At 53.3% G+C, this 19710-nt stretch overlaps 1 protein-coding gene across 4 annotated transcripts; it reads left to right on the top strand.

Annotated features, from left to right (window-relative positions):
* The first annotated feature begins 315 nt into the window (after nucleotides 1–315).
* DENND2D (DENN domain containing 2D) lies at nucleotides 316–18597 on the top strand. Of its 4 annotated transcripts, none has more exons than XM_038541000.1 (13): nucleotides 316–470; nucleotides 5029–5198; nucleotides 6060–6172; nucleotides 6878–6947; nucleotides 7663–7740; nucleotides 8781–8921; nucleotides 9920–10068; nucleotides 13475–13652; nucleotides 16008–16073; nucleotides 16592–16633; nucleotides 17034–17118; nucleotides 17417–17656; nucleotides 18082–18597. In XM_038541000.1, exons 1-13 carry the CDS (start codon nucleotides 413–415, stop codon nucleotides 18156–18158), a joined length of 1467 nt encoding a protein of 488 aa, XP_038396928.1. In that variant the 5' UTR covers nucleotides 316–412; the 3' UTR covers nucleotides 18159–18597. The 4 variants fall into 4 exon arrangements, with proteins under 4 accessions (XP_038396928.1, XP_038396930.1, XP_038396927.1 ...); XM_038541002.1 differs by lacking the exon at nucleotides 16008–16073 and adding an exon at nucleotides 4852–4867 and having other exon boundaries at nucleotides 398–474; nucleotides 5043–5198; XM_038540999.1 differs by lacking the exon at nucleotides 316–470 and adding an exon at nucleotides 2961–4438.
* The last annotated feature ends 1113 nt before the right edge of the window (nucleotides 18598–19710 follow it).

Genomic DNA, 19710 nt, shown 5'->3' on the forward strand with positions numbered 1-19710 from the left:
CGGAGGGTCCCGGGAGGCTCCGAGGGCCCCGGGAGCTTGGACGGCCCCGGGAGCTCGGACGGCCCGGGAGCTCGGACGGCCCACCGACGGCGCGGGGGCGGGGGCGCTGGAAGGTGCAGGGCTGCGCGGCCTCTTGGAGCTCCGCGCCCCCTGGGTCGGGAGCCCGCGGAGCAGGGCGGCGAGACAGGTCGCCGGGCAGGCAGGTCGCGCGTGCCGGGTGCCCCGCGGCGGGGGGCGGGGGGGGGCGGTGGCGCCGCCCCGTCCCGGACGCGCGTGAGCGCCCTCGGCCAGCCGGCGCCAGCCACCCGAGGGCACAGCCGGCCCGCCCAGGTGCGCCGCCCGCCCCCCCGCGGGAAAGCGAAAGTGCGGGGCCCGCCCTGGACCCGGGACGCGCGCCCGCACTCGCCGGGCCATGGACGGGCTCGGCCGCCGCCTGCGAGCCAGCCTGAGACGGAAGCGCGGCCGCGGGGGTCAGTGCGGGCGCGGGGGGCGCGGGGGGTAGGGGGTGCGGGGTGTGGGGGCGCTGGCTCCGGGGCGCGGGGGCGCTGGCTCCGGGGCGTGGGGGCGCTGGCTCCGGGGCCCGGGGCTGGGGGCCCGGGGCGGGGGCGCTGGCTCCGGGGCCCGGGGCTGGGGGCGCTGGCCGGCCGCCAGGTGCGCGGGGGGCGGGGGCGCAGGTGCGGGGGGCGCGGCCAGCTGACGCCGGGCCGGAGGCCAGCGGAGCGGCCGGGCCCTTGGGGGCGGGGGGGGGGGGCGAGGAAGCCGTGGTGGGGCCCCGGGGCCACGCGTCCCTCCAGCCAGGAAGCCGTGGCGTAACCGCGGGGTGCTCGAGGGGCCCCGGGCCCGGCCTCAGCCCCGCCCCGCCGCTGGGCTCCCGGAAACCCGGCTCCCGACGCGACCGCCGCTGCCTGCACCTGGGGGCGCGGCCCGGCCAGTGCCGCCCTCGCCCCCGCCCCCGGCCGAGCCCGCCCCGCGGCCGCTGCCTGGGGCCCCGGGCCGCCTCACGCCCCCCTGGGCAGGGAAGCAACCCCGGGCCCTGGGGCTCCGCTGCGGCCCCCTGCGGCCCCCCAGCGCGCTGGGCGCTGCCGGCGGGAGCTCCTGCGTTCCGGCTTGCAGGCGCCCGTCCTGAGGCTGCGCACAGGACCCCGTAAGCCCTTTGCCCAGAGGCCCCACTTACCGAGGAGAAAGGAGCATTGAAAGTAAATCGGGGTGCCTTCAGACACTGGCAATCAAGAGTTGAAGGAGACCCCTTCCTCCTCCAGCCCCCGGAATGGCGGAGGCCCCGCGAAGGCATCAGTGCTCCTTCTGTGGCCGCTCCGGCGGGCACCCCCAGTCCTTGCTGCTCCCCCTAAACACAGGCGTCCAGTATCAGGTCATTTCAAGGAGGAGAGGCCAGAGACCGGAGTGGGGGTAGGGAGCGGGACCACAATGGCTGGAGCAGAGTTCAGCCCTTCTGGCGGGCCTGTTGTCCTCTGCTCTCTGGAGGGTACTGGCCTGGTCTTTCCAGGGCTCCATTGCCTCCGAAATGTGGGTGAATTGAAGAGTTCTGCTTTTTTTGCAGCTCAGAGGAAACATTGCTGTTGTTCCCACCCACCCCAGCCCCAAAACTGGGCTGATGACTATGTCTGGAGCAGCTTCCTGGGCATGGGGTAGCTGTGAGATGAGCAGCCTGTATTACCTGTCCTGAGGTCAGCCACTTGTCAGGCCAGAAGAGCGTGCCCTCCCCATCTATTATGCCATCCTCCACCTTTCTGGGGTGTTCCCCTTCTTTTGTCCTTTCGGGCTCAGGGAAATTGTGTGGTAAGAGGGTGTGTGTGTGTGTGTAGTGTGTACATGGTTTGTAAACCATCCTGGTGGGAAGAAGTGGCAGTGGTGGTGGTCCTAAGTTGAGAGCAACAGAGCTAGAAAAGGAAGGGCTCACTTTCCAAATCAAAGTTCCAGAAAGTCCCCTCACCTATATTCTGGCTGGTTCTGTGACTACTCAGGTAGTGTGGGAGGGGCATCCTGTTGGAGGAACAAGTGTAACCTGACTTCCCTAGAAAGGGTGGCTCCCTCCTCAACTAAAAAACTCAAGATAGTAATTTCATCCCAGGGCCCTGGGGATTAAATGAGCTGACCTATATTAGTAGGAGAGAGTGCTTTCTCTTCGGCTTTTCTCTTCTGTTGATAAACCTCTTTGAAAAGAAAAAAAAAAAAAAAAAGCATTCTTTTTTTCCAGATTTCTTGGGCTTCAACCCAAAAATCTAGTAACTTCTTTTGTTTGATTTTGTGACTTTTGCTGTTCTCCTGGCTCTCCTGATAAAACAGGAGGAAATGGGCTGAAAATGCAACTCAAAGGCTTTAGGGAGAGGAATAATTTCCTGAGGTTCTGGAATGATCAGTGAAACGATTTGGGTTTCTCAAAGACTTGCAAACAGGAGGCACCTCACATTTGTGGGATGTTTGGTATGTACTGCCTCCGGAAGGTGGGAGCATAGACATGGAACTCTCGTAATTCCTACTCCCAACGGATTCTATTAGTAGTCCCTGGATTATTCTGTGCCTCAGTTTCCCCATCTGTATCAGGCAGATACTTGTTCCTCAGATAGGTGGTAGGGATTGGGCAATAAGTTTGTGCAGATTTGTAAGGCAAATCTTGCCTTTGTGATGACAGTTTTGAGTATTCTGGGTCATTGTCCTCACCATTACAGCATTTGTGACATCCTTACTTGTTTGGAGTTCTCCCCATGTGTCACGTCTGGGCCCCTGAGTACTGGCTCTCACTAGTCCCACAAAAGCCTGCTCTTTTTTTTCTAATTGGAGTTTGATTTGCCAACATACAGCATATCACCCAATGCTCATCCCGTCAAGTACCCCCCTCAGTGCCCATCAGCCAGTCACCCTAACCCCCCTCCCACCTCCCCTTCCACCACCCCTTGTTCGTTTCCCAGAGTTAGGAGTCTCTCATGTGCGGTCACCGCCACTGATATTTTCACTCATTTTCTCTCCTTTCCCCTTTTTTCCCTTTCACTATTTTTTATATTCACCAAATGAATGAGACCATATAATGTTTGTCCTGGTCTTAAGAACAAGGCAGCCATCTTCCCTCTTCCAACAACCCACTTTCCCCCAGAGGGCTGCTAATTGTTTGCCGGAGTGGCAGAAGCTGACACCAAACCCTTTCACCTCCTGGCTCTTACCCCATGCATTTAGTCATGCAGCAGTTTACGTGAGAATCCTAGGTGATTTGTTGCTCTTTTTCTCTCTTCTCCAGCCTCCAGATACAGCCTCTAGACACCACTAGAGCCCAAGGGGTCAGGTACTCTGCTTTTAGCTTGGGCAGAAATTTTGACCTGGCCCAGCAGGCAAAAACCACTGAGCAGGAGTGGGGCAGAGATCAGCCCAGTTGCATTCCACCATCACTGAGTGACCCCCAAGGCTGCTGATGCATCCAGTCCCCTCCTGTAGGCCAGGGAGGACGACCTGAGGCAGTGCTTCCTATTTGGGAAGAGGGATTCTTTGCTGGAGCCCTGGGAACGGGTCCCGTGAGAGAAGTCAGTCTTAGGATATATTGCAGGGGGTGAGAGATGGACCACTGTACATCATCCTGAGGTGTCAGGAATTCTCCAGCTCAGAGATGGATTTGCTCCTATTTTTACCTCCAGGAGAAGAGAGTTTTAGGTTCAGATCAATTTCCAGGACTCTCTCGCTAGAAAAAAATTTCCATTTGGAGAATTAATGGGCCAAGTCTATTTATCTCCCTCAGGGGAGGCAGTGCCATGTTGGCTGTGGGGGAATGTTTGGGCCTGTGCCCTGCTTGCAGTCCTGAAGCTCTGGAAGCTCCAGAGTGCAGCGGTGGGCCTTGCAGGGTTTTTTTGGTGGTAGTGAATCAAGTTGAGATATGAAAGGTCAGGAGTTGAAGTTATGGGATCTAAGATCCCTGTCCTGGGGCTGGTGAGGTTCCAGTGCCCACAGTCTGCTGTTGGGCCTTCTTCCCTGTCCCGAGGTTGTGAATAAACTCACTGCACAGTGTGCAGCCCAGAATTCAAAGCCTTTAGCCCAGAAGCAGCTGGGCCTTGGAGGTGTTTGCTCCTGACCTTTTCTCTTGCCACACCCTGGGGCTCTTGGGAGGAGCTGAGGTCTGAGCTGCAGTGCCAGGATGCTGCCTTCTTGATGCGGTCGTTTTGTTGCCTTCCTGGGTCCCGTCACATCCTTCTTGCTCAATCATTGGGTGCTCGGGATAGAAGCCGCCCTCCCCTATCTGGAAGGCAGCACACGGCGTGGCTTCATGGAGCTGTGGTTGGAGACTGAAGCGGCAGCCCTTCTCTCAGGCTCTCAGTAGCCAGTCTGTGTTGGAGGAAGGGGAAGCACTCCATGCCCCGAAAGTTGGAGAAGATGGAAGGACAAGTGGTAGGCGGGATGCTCAGGCTCTTCCGCAACCGGCTGCCTCGACTCCGAGCAGGTCTGGACTGGATTGCCCACTTCCTGTTTTCTAGGGTGACCCTCTTCAATGAGGCTGTTTCTTCCTTGAAATGCTTCTTCCTCCTCCTCTTAAGTGTAGAGTCTTTTATAGTTTGACCTCCACTTGGTCCCCCATGTGACTAGGCCAGGATGCTTCCCCTATTAGATTTTAGAGCTGGTCATGCCCTCTGTGGTCACAGACACATGGCCCTGGGATCTATTCTGATTTGGGTATGTGTCCATTTGGGGCTTACTGTTTCAGGTACTGCCCTGGGCACCCATGGGTGAGCACAGTTTTTGCCTCTGGGGCAGAGGGCCTCCCAACTGGCTCCCCAGTACATTTCCTTGGCTTCCAAATCAGAGGTTTCTGTTCTCCTCTTGGCTCCCTGTGCTTTCACAAATCTCCCAGGGTAGGCTCCAAAACTGCCCAGTTGGCCCTGACCCTGTTCAGGCCCGGAGGAACTGGGCAGGCTCCAGGGACCTCAGCGTTGGCATGGGGAGTCCGAGGTGCAGAAGTTGCCTGGAGCCACACAGACCACTCGGGGCTCCGGCCACTGAGATACCAAGTGGGCCCTGGTGTCTTGGTTTCAGGATCTCTCCAGGAGAGGGAAGCTGTAAAGGAACCGGAAAGGGCCCAGGAGATCAGTCTGCCCACCTTTGCTGGAGGGCAACACTTCTTTGAATACCTCCTGGTGGTTTCCCTCAAAAGAAAGAGTTCAGGGGATGACTATGAGCCCATCATCATCTACCAGTTTCCCAAGGTAAGGGCTGAAGGAGAGGGCAGGGGGAGCCAGGATTTGGGTGGCAGGAGGGTAGGGGTGGAGGTGCCCTCTCCCTCACTCCACCCTGCGGGTTTGAGTCTAGGGCCACCCTGTGCCCAGTGCTCCTATTTCCTTAGGGCCCAGCCCTGTTTCCTGTTATCACCCACAGAATCTAGGTCTGGCTTCTTTGTGAGGAACTGACCTGGGCTCCCTAGCTGGGAAACCAGGCTGGTTCTTCTGCCCCTTTGGGCCTCGTCGCTCTTCCAAATTCCCCTCTCAGTCCCCTTGTCTAGAGAGGCTTGCCTTGTGCCAGGCCCCTAGCAGGCCTCCCCAGGCCAGGGTGGGTGGGAAGGAGAGGGTGGGGCAGGCTCACAGCTGGTGGGCAGGCTCAGCCTGTGGCCACAGCCCAAACACCAGGCTCCTTCTTGTCTGCTCCGCACTGGGGGAGGGGTGGGGACAGGGCATCCTTCTCGTTAACCCGGACAGCAGCTCGACAGCTGAGGCGGCCGCTGCTCTGATGTGGTGGTTCTCTCATGCGGCCGTCCCAGGAGACCAGGCAGCCTCTGGGCCTTTCTGGATTCAGTGAGGCCCTGGCCTCCTCCCTGCCTGTGTGGATGTGTAGGGTACTGATGTCTGACTGAGGCTCATGCAGACTTGGCCTGGGAGGGGCTTTCAGCCTGAGCTGGCCTGCCCCGGAATGAAGTCCCTGTGCAGAGGGACAGGCAGAGGCACCTGCTGAGCCCCCAGGAAAGCTGATTCTCAAACTGCTTTGGAGCTGCCAAAGAAGCCTGCCAACCCCCCAGCCCTCTCCTCCTGCCCCTTCCTCCACAAGTCACTGGTCTCTTTTGCCATTCCTTCTAGCGGGAGAACCTGCTTCGGGGCCAACAGGAGGAGGAGGAGCGGCTGCTCGGAGCCATTCCCTTGTTCTGCTTCCCAGATGGGAATGCGTGGGCACCGCTCACTGAGTACCCCAGGTGACTGCTTGGGCCTGGGACAGAGGAATCTGGTTCTGGGGGGGAAGGGACAGGTGTGAGCTCTGTGGGTCCCCTGGCTCCCTCACCCTGCTGCTGTGCCAGGTTCTCACCAGCTTCCCTCCTGACGGGGTGGGACTAGAGTTGATTCACTTAGGAACATCTTGCCTGGAGTCCCCCAGGGTCAAGGATCCTGGACAACTAGGTTAATCAGTCAGTCACCTATGTCCAGAGAAGGGCAAGGCTGTCTCGCCCATCCTGGGAATGACCCATTGCCGTGTTTTGACTGCCTCTGGCAGAAGCCAGACTTTGCAGAAAGCCCTTGGCTTCTAAGAAAGCAATGTGGCAAAGTCCCTTTCAGCGTCAGCCCTGGAATTTGGCTGCCTGAGTTTGGATTTTGGCTTTACCACTTTTGAGCTAAATGACTTTGGATAAGAATCACCTCAGCCTCAGTTCCTTTGTGTTTCAAGTGGGGAAGAGTAATTGAACCCACCTCAAAGGGTTGTTTTGAGAATTAAACGAGGTGGCCTGTGTAGAGCTGGATGCCAATAAGCACTTAATAAGTTACTGATGTGGTTACTACTCTCATGATTAATCGGCAGCTCCCCTCTGCCCTCCTGACCCCTCCTCAGCATCTCTCTGAGACTGACTGCCTTCCGATTTTAGGATCCAGTGAGTAAATGCAAATATGTGTCTGTTCTTTTGCAGGGAGACCTTTTCCTTTGTTCTGACCAACGTGGATGGGAGCAGGAAGATTGGATACTGCAGGCGCCTCTTGGTTTGTGCTGCTCAGAACTGCCCCCTCCTCTCTGTGGCCCGCTCTGCTCCACAGCTGGGCTTGCTCGAGCTTCAGCTGCAAAAGCCAAGGCTCCCTGGCAGTGGTGGTTGCAGGGAGAGCACAACCCAGCACCTGCTGCCATGTTAGTGCCCTCTGCAACCCTGCAGGAACGGGGACACAAGCCCCTCCTTGGCCGCCCAGGCGACCTTTGCTGGCCTTGCTTTGGTCTCTGCCCTTCCCAAGCTCTCAACAGCTCACCCTGGGGGCGGCTCCTCATCCTCTCTCCACCTTCTGTACCCAGGCCTGTCTGCCTCAGCTCCTGGAGCCTCCCAGAGCAGAGACTGGGATTCAGACGGTGGTTCTTGGGTCTCCAGGGGATTCTCCAAGTCACTGTTACAGTGCTGTCCTCTCCAGCCAGTGTTCTCTCCACACCACACTCGCTCCCTTTCTCTGCAGACCCCAGATGGCTCTGGTGCTGATGGTGGCGGTGCTTGGCCCCTTCAGGGCTATCTTCTTTTGGCTTTGGTGGCTGCTCTGGCCTCCCTGTTGCCTGGGCCACAAACAGAACCTCTACCCAGCCAGGCCTTTCTCCATCTGACCCACCATTGTCCACGACTCCCCCAGCCCCACTACCAGCCTTCTGCCCCATCAGCCCCAGCTGGGAGAAGCCCTAGGGAGGCAGCAGTGCTGAAGGAGCCTCTCTGTCCCTCCACAGCCCGCCGGCCGTGGCCCTCGTCTTCCCAAGGTGTACTGCATCATCAGCTGCATCGGCTGCTTCGGCCTGTTCTCCAAGGTAGAGGTGGAGTGGGATTCCTCGGGGCCTGTTGGGCCTGTTCAGCTCCCTGGCTGCCTGACCCACGTGTGTTCCCTGGGCTTTTAGTGGAGCTCTTCCCTCACAGCTGGGGTCAAACCAAGGCACACTTGGGGAAACTGAGGCAGAGAGGTGCTTGGGCTCCACTTTATTTTCGAGAAGAGTGGGAACTGAGCCCAGGGACTGTCTCCCCTGAAGAGAGCCCATGCTCCCACTCTGGTCAGGTAAGAAAGCAGCTGGAGCAGGACAGCAGGGAGAGCCCCAGGTTAGGGGGTGGGAGTTTCCAGTTCCTCATCAGGCAAATACATGCAATGATCCCTCACCTCCCTGACTCATTGTCTGGTGTGAGGCTCCAATGAACTGACATGAGAAACACGGGACACTGAACAAATATGAAGACAATTACTATACACTGGGGTTCCTGAGACTCCCTCTGACTCCTCTGAGGGTGGAGGTCTGCAGGGCTTCTCCTGCTGGAGCTACCTGGAGCGCCAGGACATCTGAGTCAGTTCTCAGAATGGATGGGGCGTGTCTCAGTGGCCACGCAAAAGCTTCAGAGTGCTCTGACCCCAGCAGGCCTTGGGAGGATGAGGGCAGGACACTGTCAGCCTTTGCTTGGTGGAGTGTTCATCTGTGCAGGGTTCTGAGGGATGGGGTCTGGCCCTGGCCCTGGCCCTGCGGGCGGGGAGTCTCCCAAGAGGCCCAGGCTTCTGGGCTCCCACTGCATCTAGCATGATGGGACATGGTACCATTGTGGACAACGGTTTACTCTGGGATGGCTCCTGGGAGAAAGGAGCTTTTGTCGGTCCAGGAGAAGGGAGAACTGTGAACTGGTAATGAGGGCAAAAGGAAGAAGCTGCAGGAGATAAACCGCAGACTGGGCTCTGCCTGGAGGAGAGGGAAGCAGCTGGAGGGTGGGGTTGTGAGGTGGGGAGAGACAGGGGGACACTCATATGTGGGGCCTCTACTGCCTCCCAGTGGCTTCCTTTGAGCCTTGAGTCCCACCATCCCTTGCCTTGCAGATCCTGGATGAGGTGGAGAAGAGGCACCAGATCTCCATGGCGGTCATTTACCCATTCATGCAGGGCCTCCGAGAGGCGGCCTTCCCTGCTCCCGGGAAGACCGTCACGCTCAAGAGCTTCATCCCAGACTCGGGCACTGAGGTGGGTTCCTGAGCGTGAGCCCCTCCCTGGCTGGAGAGGGTGGGCTTTGGTGGCACCACTCTCACAGTCCTGCCATTCGTGGGGTTAACACATGAGCTGGGCGGGGACTGGGGCCCAGCTGGAATTTTGGGGCAGAGCTGAAAATCAAACCCAAGGTTTCTGATTCTCCCAACCTGACGCTTTCAAGGACCTCGTTAAAGCCACCAAGACTTGTATTTATAATAAAGAAAACCAGTGCCCCCCACACTGCCACTTTTCATCATTTCCCCCACCCCCTTATCTTCCCATGTGTGTTCAGTGCCTTTACCTTATGGCCTCCACCTGTCTACTTCTTATCATCCATCCCCACCCCTGTGTCCCCACCCCTGTGTCCCCATCTGTGCCTCAGAGGGATGCTACTAAGCAGCCTGGGGCAGCAAATAGCACATTATTTTAAGAATCCCAGTCCTGACCCTTGGCACTTTGGAAGATGGGTGTGTCTCCCTGAACCTTGTCTTCCCCACATAAAATAAGGGGAGGGGTCAGGCTTTTTCCCTTTCTCCAAAAATAAGCACGGAATGCTTGTAATAGTGGATACAATGAGTGTGATTCCTGACCTGGCACCTACAGTCTAGTGGAGATACAGACATTAAATAAGTAAACACATGGATAAAGTACATAGTTTAACAAGGCACAGCAGTGACGAAAGGGAGGAAACACGATGGGAAACACACATTAGCGAGGGCCTCTGAGGCGGAGGGAGGGGGAGACAAGAAGACTGAGCAGGGGTGGGGTGGGGGAGCCAGCCTGAGAAGGCCCTCAGGCAGGAAGAGCACAGTGTGGGCCAGGCCAGGGACAGGGGTCAGCGTGACCCTTGGTGCTGAGGGAAACCAACCGTGGATGGGCTTCCAGCAGGGGAGGGGCGGGGAGAATCGAGTGGAGACCAGCAAAGACCCAGCCTTCCGGGACTCTGGCACCATCCAGGGTGGTGATGCCTCCTCTCTCTGGTTCCCCTGCAGTTCATCTCCCTGACACGGCCCCTGGACTCCCACCTAGAACACGTGGATTTTAGTGTTCTGCTGCGCTGTCTCAGTTTTGAGCAGATCCTTCAGATCTTTGCCTCTGCTGTGCTGGAGAGAAGAATCATCTTTCTGGCAGAAGGTCTCAGGTGGGTCTGGCTGCTGAGCAGCTCTCCTGGGCTGACCGGTGCCCCTGGGTTCAGGGGACAGGTCAGAGGGCTTTCTAAGGGAATCAGGCTGTAGGACCCCTGCACTCTCCTTCCTGCCTCTGTGTCTGATTCTGCACCAAGCCTCGTGGAGAAACAGCTGTTGCAATTCCCCTGCTTCTGCCTCCAAACTTGATTGCTTCCTCAGCCTGAAGAAAATTCCAGATGTAGCTCTGAGCAGGGCATGAAGTGTTCTGGGCCAGCCCAGGTGGAGAGTGGTCGGGATGGGTGCAGTTGTGATTCTACTCTTGATGGCTTAGGGAAGGGAGGGAGGGTGGAGGGTACAGGACAGGGTAAGAAGGTGCATACTGGTATTGAGGTCAAGCTCATCATCCTTAATGGCCAACACATCTCATCTATCCATTTGTTCACTCATTCAAAAAACATTTGTTATGTGTCAACTGTCTGCCAGATGCCAAACATCAGGAAGATACAGACAAACAAGACATGGTCTTTGACCTTAGGGTACGGAGACTCCTGTAATGCTTGAAAGCATAGGTGTTGAAATCAGCAGAACAAGGTTCAAGTCCAATATATTCTTCCACCTGTAGCTCTGTGCTTCCCCTTAGGTCAGTTTCTTAACTTCTTAAAGTCATTATCTCCTTAACTGTAAAATCAAGATAATGATTGCAACTACCTCACAAGGTTGTGTCGAGGATTAAATGAAACAGTGCATACCAGGTACCTACCACCCTGCCAGGCGCACACCTATTGGTAAGAGCTAGCTGGGATTTTTTTTTGCTCTTTTAGTTTTACTTATTTTTACTTTTTAATCATTATTTTCTATTAAGTATAGTTGACATACAGTGTTACATTAGTTTCAACATATTGATTCAACAATTCTACACATTATGCAGTGCTTACCAAGATAGGTGTAGTCAACACCCGTCACCATAAAATATTATTACAAGATTATTGACTATATTCCCTATGCTGTACTTTTTTTCATCTCTGTGACTTATTTATTTTATAACTAGAAGTCTGTACCTCTTAACCCCCTTCACTTATTTTGCCCACCCTCCCTCACACTTCCCCTCTGGCAACCACCAGTTTGTTCTCTGTATTTATGAGTAGGTTTCTGCTTTCGTTTGTTTTGTTTTTAAGATTCCACATATAAGTGAAATCATATGGTATTTGTCTTTCTCTGTCTGACTTATTTCACTTAGCGTAGTATCCTCTAGGACCATTCATGTTGGTATAAATGGCAAGATTTCCTATCTCACATGGCTAATATCCCATGGTATATACATCTTCTTTATCCATTCATCAGTCGATGGACACTTAGGTTGTTTTCATATCTTGGCCATGGTAAATATTGCTGCAGTGAACATAAGTGCATACAGCTTTTCACATAGTGCTTTTGTTTTCTTTGGGTATACGCTCAGCAGAATTACTGGGTTGTACTGTGTTTGAATGTTTAAGTTTTTGAGGAACCTCCATACTGTTTTTCATAGTGGCTGCACCAGTTTGCATCCCATGAGCATTGCAAAAGGGTTCCTTTTCTCCATATCCTTGCCAACAGTTGTTATTTCTTGTCCTTGTGATCCTAGCTCTTCTGACTGCTGTCAGGTGATACCTCATGATGGTTTTAATTTGCATTTCCCTGACAGTTACTAACAATGAATACCTTTTTGTGTCTGTTGTATGTCCTCTTTAGAAAAGTGTCTATTCAGGTCCTCTACCCATTTTTTTAGTCACATGATGATGATGAGGATGATGATGATGATGATGATTTTTGGTGTTGAATTGTAGGAGTTCGTTATATATTGTAGATATTAACCCTCTATTAGATATATCATTTACACATCTTCCATTCAGTATGTTGCCTTTTCGTTGTATTGATGGCTTCCTTTGCTGTACAAAACCTGTTATCCTTAATAATAAGTTCACAGTTGAATATATCCCTGGGCACAGGCGAAGAAGGGTACTGTCATGTCTTGGTCTCTGCCTGTTAGGGGCTTCAAGTCTGAGAAAGATATGGGGAGACATGTGACAGAATGGAGGAGAATAACATGAAACAGTAGGAGACTGACCTATTGCTGTGGGCGGGGGAGAAAGCCAATGATGTTGGGCTGACAACCCTCATTCTGTCTTTTAGGGAAGAGGAAGAAAAGGATGTTAGGGACTCAAATGTTAGGCCAGAGGGTCAGGTGAATATCGTGGGTTTTAGAGGAAAGGAAGTTTGGGCAGGGAGTGAGGGCTGTGGGTTGAGCACTCTCTAAAATCAGTGATAACCAAAAAGACACTAGTTGTAGGCCTAATCCTTGTGGGAAGTGGTGTAATCTATTGCTCTGGAAATAGTGCTTCTACTTTGAACCCTGGAGAAAAATGAGAAGTTTCTGTTGTGGCTAGAGCTGGGGCTCCTGTCTTTCCCGAGACCAGTGTATAGGAAGTAAAGGTGACTCCAGGTGCCAGCTGACCTGGACACCGGCCAAGGCTGGCAGGATTTGCCTTGGAGGTGCTCACTTTCTCCAGGGAGATCCCACCACTCCCCACTTCCTTCCCACACTGAGCATGTCAGATCCCTGAAGCACAGGCGGGGTGGGGGGTGCGGGGGACTTCCAGTCAGCCTAAGCCTTGGCTAGACCCTCAAAGACTCAAGCTTTCTAACTCAGGAAGTATAAGCTCCATACCAAGAACTGAAACAGGGTTTCTGCTTCTGTGTTTTTATTGGCCTTGGCATGAGGGTTGTTTGGAGAAATGAAGAGCCACGAAGAAGCCGTGGAGAAGAGAGGCCAGAGAGCAGGGCTGTGTGTGTTGGAGGGTGGGGTGAGGAGTCGGCTGAGCTGTGCCGGAGGCAGTAATCACACAGGGAATGCTTCACTGGAAGGGTGGAGGAGCCACCTCTCTGGGACTTTCCGGGTAGAAATTGCCGAGCAAAGGTTCCTGGAATCTAGGAATTTCCCGAGCTAGCTCAGGCACCAACCTGTTAACTTGAAATAACCTCTAGTGGCCAGAGGGAGCTGTGAGAGGTAAAGACTGGGGCTGAGAGGGTGGAGAGCCACAAGGAGGAAATAAGGCTTGGCCTCTCTGCTGTGCTCTACTGTTTACATGTTTGTTTCCTTGACTACAGTGTGAGTTCGTTAAGCAGGGTCAGTGCCTCGTACTTCCTAGTGTCCACATGCTTAGCGCAGTGGCGCATTTAGAAGGGCTCACCCAGCCATCTGCAGGAGCGAAGGCACTCCCTCTTCCCTCTCCTCCCAGCTACCAGTAGCCACAAGCTCTGCGACCAGCACAGCTCCCAGACTTGCTTCTACTTCTGGGGCGGGGGGTGGGGGGGTAGGGGGTGTGAAGGGGTAGAGGCGCAGGGTGGCCTCTCTGACTCGTGTTCCCTGTGCCCTGTTCCCAGCACCCTGTCTCAGTGCATCCATGCTGCTGCTGCGCTGCTCTACCCTTTCAGCTGGGCACACACCTACATCCCCGTTGTCCCCGAGAGCCTTCTGGACACTGTCTGCTGCCCCACTCCCTTCATGGTCGGAGTACAAATGCGCTTTCAGCAGCAGGTTATGGATAGCCCCATGGAAGAGGTACGGTGCAGCAAGAAGAGGGTGTCACTCGCAGCCGGGCACAGCGGGAGTCAGACCTGGGCTCTGCGACTAACACCTGTGTAACCTGTGTGACGGGGGGCGTTGTGCTTCACCTCTTTAAGCCTGAGCTTCTTATCTATGAAATGGGGATGGCAGGGTTCAAGTGCCAGGGATGCAAGGGGAAATAACCTGCAAAAAGCTCATAGCTTGGTGCCTAACACATAGTTGACGCTCAGTAAATGGCTGCATCCTCCCCCTGAACGATTTCTTTTTGGACCTAAGGGGCAGCTTATTCAGGGGTCACCAGCTGTCCTAGGCCAGTTAATTCCCAAGGGCAGGCTCTGGGGCGTCCCATCTCTCATCTAGATGCACAAGCACAGCTGGTCTATACAATACACAGCTCACTAGAATTCATTCACATTCCTTGCAAGTGAGCTAACATAGCCCTCCTGCAAACTGTGAGTCTTAAAAGTTGCAGATTTTTGTAGGTAGAGTTATCTTTTTTCTTTTTTAAATTTAAATTTTATTTATTTTAGAGAGAGAAAACTTCCGTGTGTGCGTGCACGCAAGCAGCGAGAGAGAGGCAGAGGGAGGAGAAAAATAATCTTAAGCAGGCTCCTCCTCGCTCAGTGCGTAGCCCAATACAGGGCTCCCTCTCACAACCCTGAGATCATAACCTGAGCTGAAATCAAGAGCCAGATGCTTAACCAGCTGAGCCACCCAGGTGCCTCCATTTTTTGATCATCTCAGAGCTCACCTGGCTAATGAGGCTAAAGGTCCAGATCCCCCTTGACTTTTGTCAGCTTATCTCTCTTGTCAATGCCCCAGACACACCAGAGGCCTGGCTCAGTGGTGAAAATGGGCACTGGTGGCATAGGAACAACTCAAAACATGAGCTCTGGTTGGTCAGTAGAAACTTCCCAGAGATTGCATGTTACTATAATCTCCAGCTACAAGAGTTACTTAGGTATGTCTGCATTGGCTAACCATTAACCCCTCTGTGCATAGGGCTGGCCAAGGGAAGAGGTAGGCTCCCATCATAAGCTACTAAAGAGGCAGAAACCATCTCTGGTGGGAGGACTTCCTCCATTTGTATAAGAAAGAATGGAGGTCCAGAGAAATCAATGGACTTATTGGAGGCCACGCCAGTAATGATGGAACCTCGCACCATAGAACCAAAGCCCTCCTATACAAAGTGTTGCTGGGAAGTCAAAGAAGCAGGCTGTTTCCCTTCATAGCTTCCCTGGCCTTCCTCAGAAGTGCTGAGTAGACAGGCCCTTTGAAGGAGCCTTTGCCATATGACTGACTGGGTCAGAGTTTCAGCCCCACATTTGGCAATGACTTAAAATGTCCCAACCCTCAGAGTTATGAAACTCGCTGATGCTGCAGTTCCAGCTCCTCCCCTGAAAGCCCGGCAGGAAGACACCCCAAGGCCAGCCAGGCTGCAGCTCCTGCTCTCCAAGAGCCTTGGCCTATTTTAGTCCTCAGCAGCTGCTCTGTGAAATGGGCAGGGGATGAAGAAGGGGAAGGGCCAGCGACCACTGTGGGTGTGTGGGGATTCTCTGACTGCTCACATGAGCCCTCGGAGGGATTACACAAGGGACAGGAAGACAGCGAATAGTAGAAAGGTTTTGGGGAACCTTCCCAAAAATATGCTGCATGTACATTCTTAGTTCCCTGAAATGAACAGCCTTCCCTGAATAATACATAGGCATTTGAGCCTATGTAGTCAAGTGGTCTCAGGCCTGGATGAGTTCAGCTTTTCTCCCGATAATGAATAATTACAGGGCCTGCTCTGTCTTTTGGCACACTTTCCGGACCCTCTTTTTACTTGGAAGGAGGGTGCCTAGAAGGATCATTCACTGTACTGACCAGACCAAGAGTCTAAAGTGAAAAGACGAGCCCCACAGGAATTTAAGTGACCAACCCAGGCTCTGGGAGGATCCTGGTAAACTGTGGAGCACATGCCCTGCCTAAAGAGGTAGCTGCACTCCATTCCATCCAAGCCTGGTCCTTTCGAAACATGGACCAGCCAATGTTAGAGTTACTGACTTTTCAGAAGCCCCCAAACCAAATTTTATGTGAAATTTTCCAAATTAAATATTGGAAACGAACTCAATTATTGAAAAATACTCTGAGGCTCAAAGAAACAGATGGGCGGGTTGGAATCTAACCAGCAGGGCGCCAATTTGTCATGTCAGGTCTGGACTGAGGGCCCCTCCAGCAGTGACACGCTCAGGTGCCAGCCCTGTGTTCACTTCCCCTGCAGCCTGCAGACACGTGGTCTCCTCACTGCCTTTCATTCCCTGTTCCTGTTGCCCTGGGCTCACTCCCTTCGCTTCCTGTTTTCTGCAGGAAGGCCCAAAGATCCCAGGGAATTTTTTAAAAGTAGGACTCCGGGCAGTTGTACATAAAGTTGTGGTAAGCATTTAAAAGATCAAAAGGTGTCCACGCTGGCCTAGATCTGACCAGAGGGCAGGGGGCACAGTGGGGAGGAGATGGATACAGCAGCTAGGACAGCTGGATCTAGGCTTGGAAACCGGTTCTACAGTATGACCTTGGGCAACTTCTTTGCTTCCTCACCTGCAAAATGGGGATATTGCCTCTAAGTGCAGTGGGGGAGGATTGAATGAGGGAAAATGTGCAAAGCTGGTTCAAGTGTGCCGTGTGCTGAGCGTTCCATATATAGAAGCCGTTCCTACCATTAGTGTTTCATTAAGAGAGCGACTGGCTCTGATTTCCCTGATCACATTCCCTCCTACCTCAACGCTCCTCCTCTCCCTTCCTACACCCTCATCGCTTCTCCAAAGGAGGGGAACTGGGGCTTCCAGGGATGGAGAGAGGAGGGTGTCAGGCAGAAAAGGAGAATTGCTGGTGCTGAGTGCTCCTGAGGTCTCTGATGTGCAGGGAGAAAGCCATTCGTTCTGTGTTTATTTCAGGTCCTGCTGGTGAATCTTTGTGAAGGAACCTTCTTAATGTCAGTAAGTGTCTGGGCTCCCAGGCCTACCACTGACTCCATCACTCTCATGTCTCCCAAGTTCCTCCTCCTCTGAGCTTGAAGTGCTTTCCTTGGGTGAGAACCATGCTAGGGAGAGCTCCCCCAAGGAGCCCTCGGCGAAGATGCACACGGCTTCATGAACGGCAGTCAATGCTGGTGCCTTTGACGCAGGGATGAAAACCCAGTGCCCCAGGGGTACAGGGGAGACTTGCTAATGTTTACAGTCAGACTGAAGGCCAAGAAGCAGCTTGTTGCTTCTTTCCTATGTGGCCAATTATTTGGGGGTGGAGTCGGAGTGTAGAATTCACACCTCCCCGGGCTTTCTGCCAACACTGCACTCCTCCTCCCAGACCGCTTGACTTCTTAGCTCTGTCCTCTCCTAGGTTGGTGACGAAAAAGATATCCTTCCACCCAAGCTTCAGGATGACATCTTAGACTCCCTTGGTCAGGGGACCAATGAGTCACAGAGTAAGTCCTGGGTGCCCCTTATTTTGGGTTTCTTCACAGAACCTGAGGGCAGGATTCCCAACCATCCCTGCCAATCCCACCCAGCAGTCCTGGGCCAGTCCCAGGGGCCTAGATTCTAAGGCAAGTCTGAGTGTGAGATTCTTCCCAAGAAATAGTGGAGAATCCATACCCTGTCTCCCATTTTAATCTGTAATTATGACCCTAACCCTAGCTGCTTCCCCAGGAGTTCTGTCGGCCTCATAGCCCCTGGAGGCAGAAGTGGGTGGTTTTTCTGAGTTGGCCTCTGTGTCTCCTGCAGCTTCAGAACAGCTCAACGAGCATGTTTCGGGCCCATTTGTGCAGTTCTTTGTCAAGACTGTGGGCCACTATGCTTCCTATATCAAGCGGGAGGCAAACGGGCAAGGCCACTTCCAAGAACGAGCCTTCTATAAGGCTCTGACTTCCAAGACCAACCGCCGATTCGTGAAGAAGTTTGTGAAGACACAGCTCTTCTCCCTTTTCATCCAGGAAGCGGAGAAGAGCAGGAACCCTCCTGCAGGTAGACGGTGACAGCCCCCTATCATTCCAAGCCCAGGAAGGGTCACTGCCTCCAAATTGGGCATGGCCCTATGATGAAGAGCACTGGCTCTGGAGGCCCACAAAATAAATGTAGTCTTGGTGGGGTTGAACTGAGATAACCTGGAGTCTCAAAAGATGCCTCTGAGCTGCCATTTTGTAAAAGTTGCTCTTTATTTTAATCTGGAGCTAATTTCTATTAATTGTTCTATTTGTAGCTCCAGCTTTGGGCCAAAATGAATACCTGGATCTCCAAAGGCCCATAAGGAGATGGGAATCTTGATAGGAATGTGGGTGTGGAGGGGGAGCACAGGGAACAGACAGGTTATTTCTGATCCTCACTCCTGAACTCATCATCATCCACCTGGCCAGATTACAGGCCTCTAACACCGGTGTCTGAACCTACAGGCTACTTCCAACGTAAGATACTTGAATATGAGGAACAGAAGAAACAGAAGAAATCAAGGGAAAAGACTGTGAAATAAGAACTGTGGTCAACAGGAGGGACTGGACTCACAGGCCAGTTTTGGACTTTGGCCCCTGCCAGCATGGTGGGACTGGCAAAGCTCACAGCCTCCAGAATCCACGGCCTCCTCTGAGACCTGGTAACCAGGTCTCGCTTCAGGCTGCTGTCTTGAGTTCGGGGTCCCTGGAATCCACTTTCTCCAGACTCTGGAAGGCTCTGACATCTGTGCTCACAGAGCTGGGCTCCGAGCTGCATGTTCCGCACAGGTGACACAGAGTGGCAGAGTGGCACAGGTGCTATGGAGCCTCAGAAGTTGCTGGGACTGCCCTCTTCCAGGAACCACAATCACAAAATCCTCAAAAGGGAAAGCAGTTGTGGCCCAAGGCTCAGTCTCTTCACATAAAAAAGCAAGTCTGTGGACATGTGAAGATAAGAATAAAGATGAAAATCTTCTTGTTGTTTTTGTGTTATCCTTAACTTCCATTCCAGGGCAGAGAGGGAGAGAACTAGGAGCACAAGGCAACAGGTATGAGAAGCTGGACTGGGGGGACGGGGGTGTGGACTGGCCATAGTGGCCCAGAACTTTGGGGCGGCAGCTCCACTTCAGACAAGAAGGTGGGGGGACATGGGTAGAGGCAGCAACAGTACTGGACGGGGCAACAGTTCTCAGTTCCAGTCAGGTGTGCCTTCCAGAATCTGGGAGGTGCTGGCCAGGAAGCACCTGCCATCTAGGGCAACTTGAAGGTAGGAAATTTCAGTTCCCAGAAGCCAGTGAAGGCCTCTACATTGCCTCCAAAGCCAGGTCTGTCTGCCCATCACTTCCGGTTTGGAACCTTCAATCCAACTTCCTACTTGGTTATTTTGAGAAGCCCAGTTCAATCTTTAGCTAAAGGTAGAGGGATTGCTTGTCATTTTCCCTCTTTCAGGAAATAGTATCATCATCTTAAGAACCCAAAGTAGTTTAGTAATCACCTTGTCCATGTTCCCTTTGTAATTTTTTTTCTTCCAGATTTTATTAGAGTGAGAGAGAGAGAGAGGATCCGCAGTTGGGAAAGAGGAACAGGCCGACTCAGTGCTGAGCCACAGAGCCCGACACGGGCTCGATCCCATGACCCTGAAGATTATGACCTAAGCCCAAATCAAAGGCTTCACTGACTGAGCTACCCAAGTGCCCCTTCCCTCTGTGCTACCAATGACAGCTTCTGTTTCAACAGTGTAAGGGATGGGAAGCCTCTTGTCTTTCAAAACTCTCATTTTTTAATGTATTTTTAATGTATATGTATGTGTGGCCCTCAGAGGTCCCTGAATTCTATACAGAGCACAAATGTCTTTGGAGGGTGAAAGAGGGGACTGAGATGGCCAAATTGAAGTTAAAGCCAATGGAATTTGATGTGGGAAGCACAGAGACACACTACCGGTGTCCCACTGTCCACACACCACCTGTTAAGTATGCTGCTACTTTTTGTGAAGAATCACCACATCTTTTTAGGTAGATTAGTTTACAGCACTGGTTCCTAAACCTAGCTGTACCTCAAAAAGCTTTAGAGTAAGGACTGGAATCCTGGGAAGCT

This window comes from Canis lupus, chromosome 6 (assembly GCF_011100685.1).
Source record: "Canis lupus familiaris isolate Mischka breed German Shepherd chromosome 6, alternate assembly UU_Cfam_GSD_1.0, whole genome shotgun sequence".
NCBI lineage: Eukaryota > Metazoa > Chordata > Mammalia > Carnivora > Canidae > Canis > Canis lupus.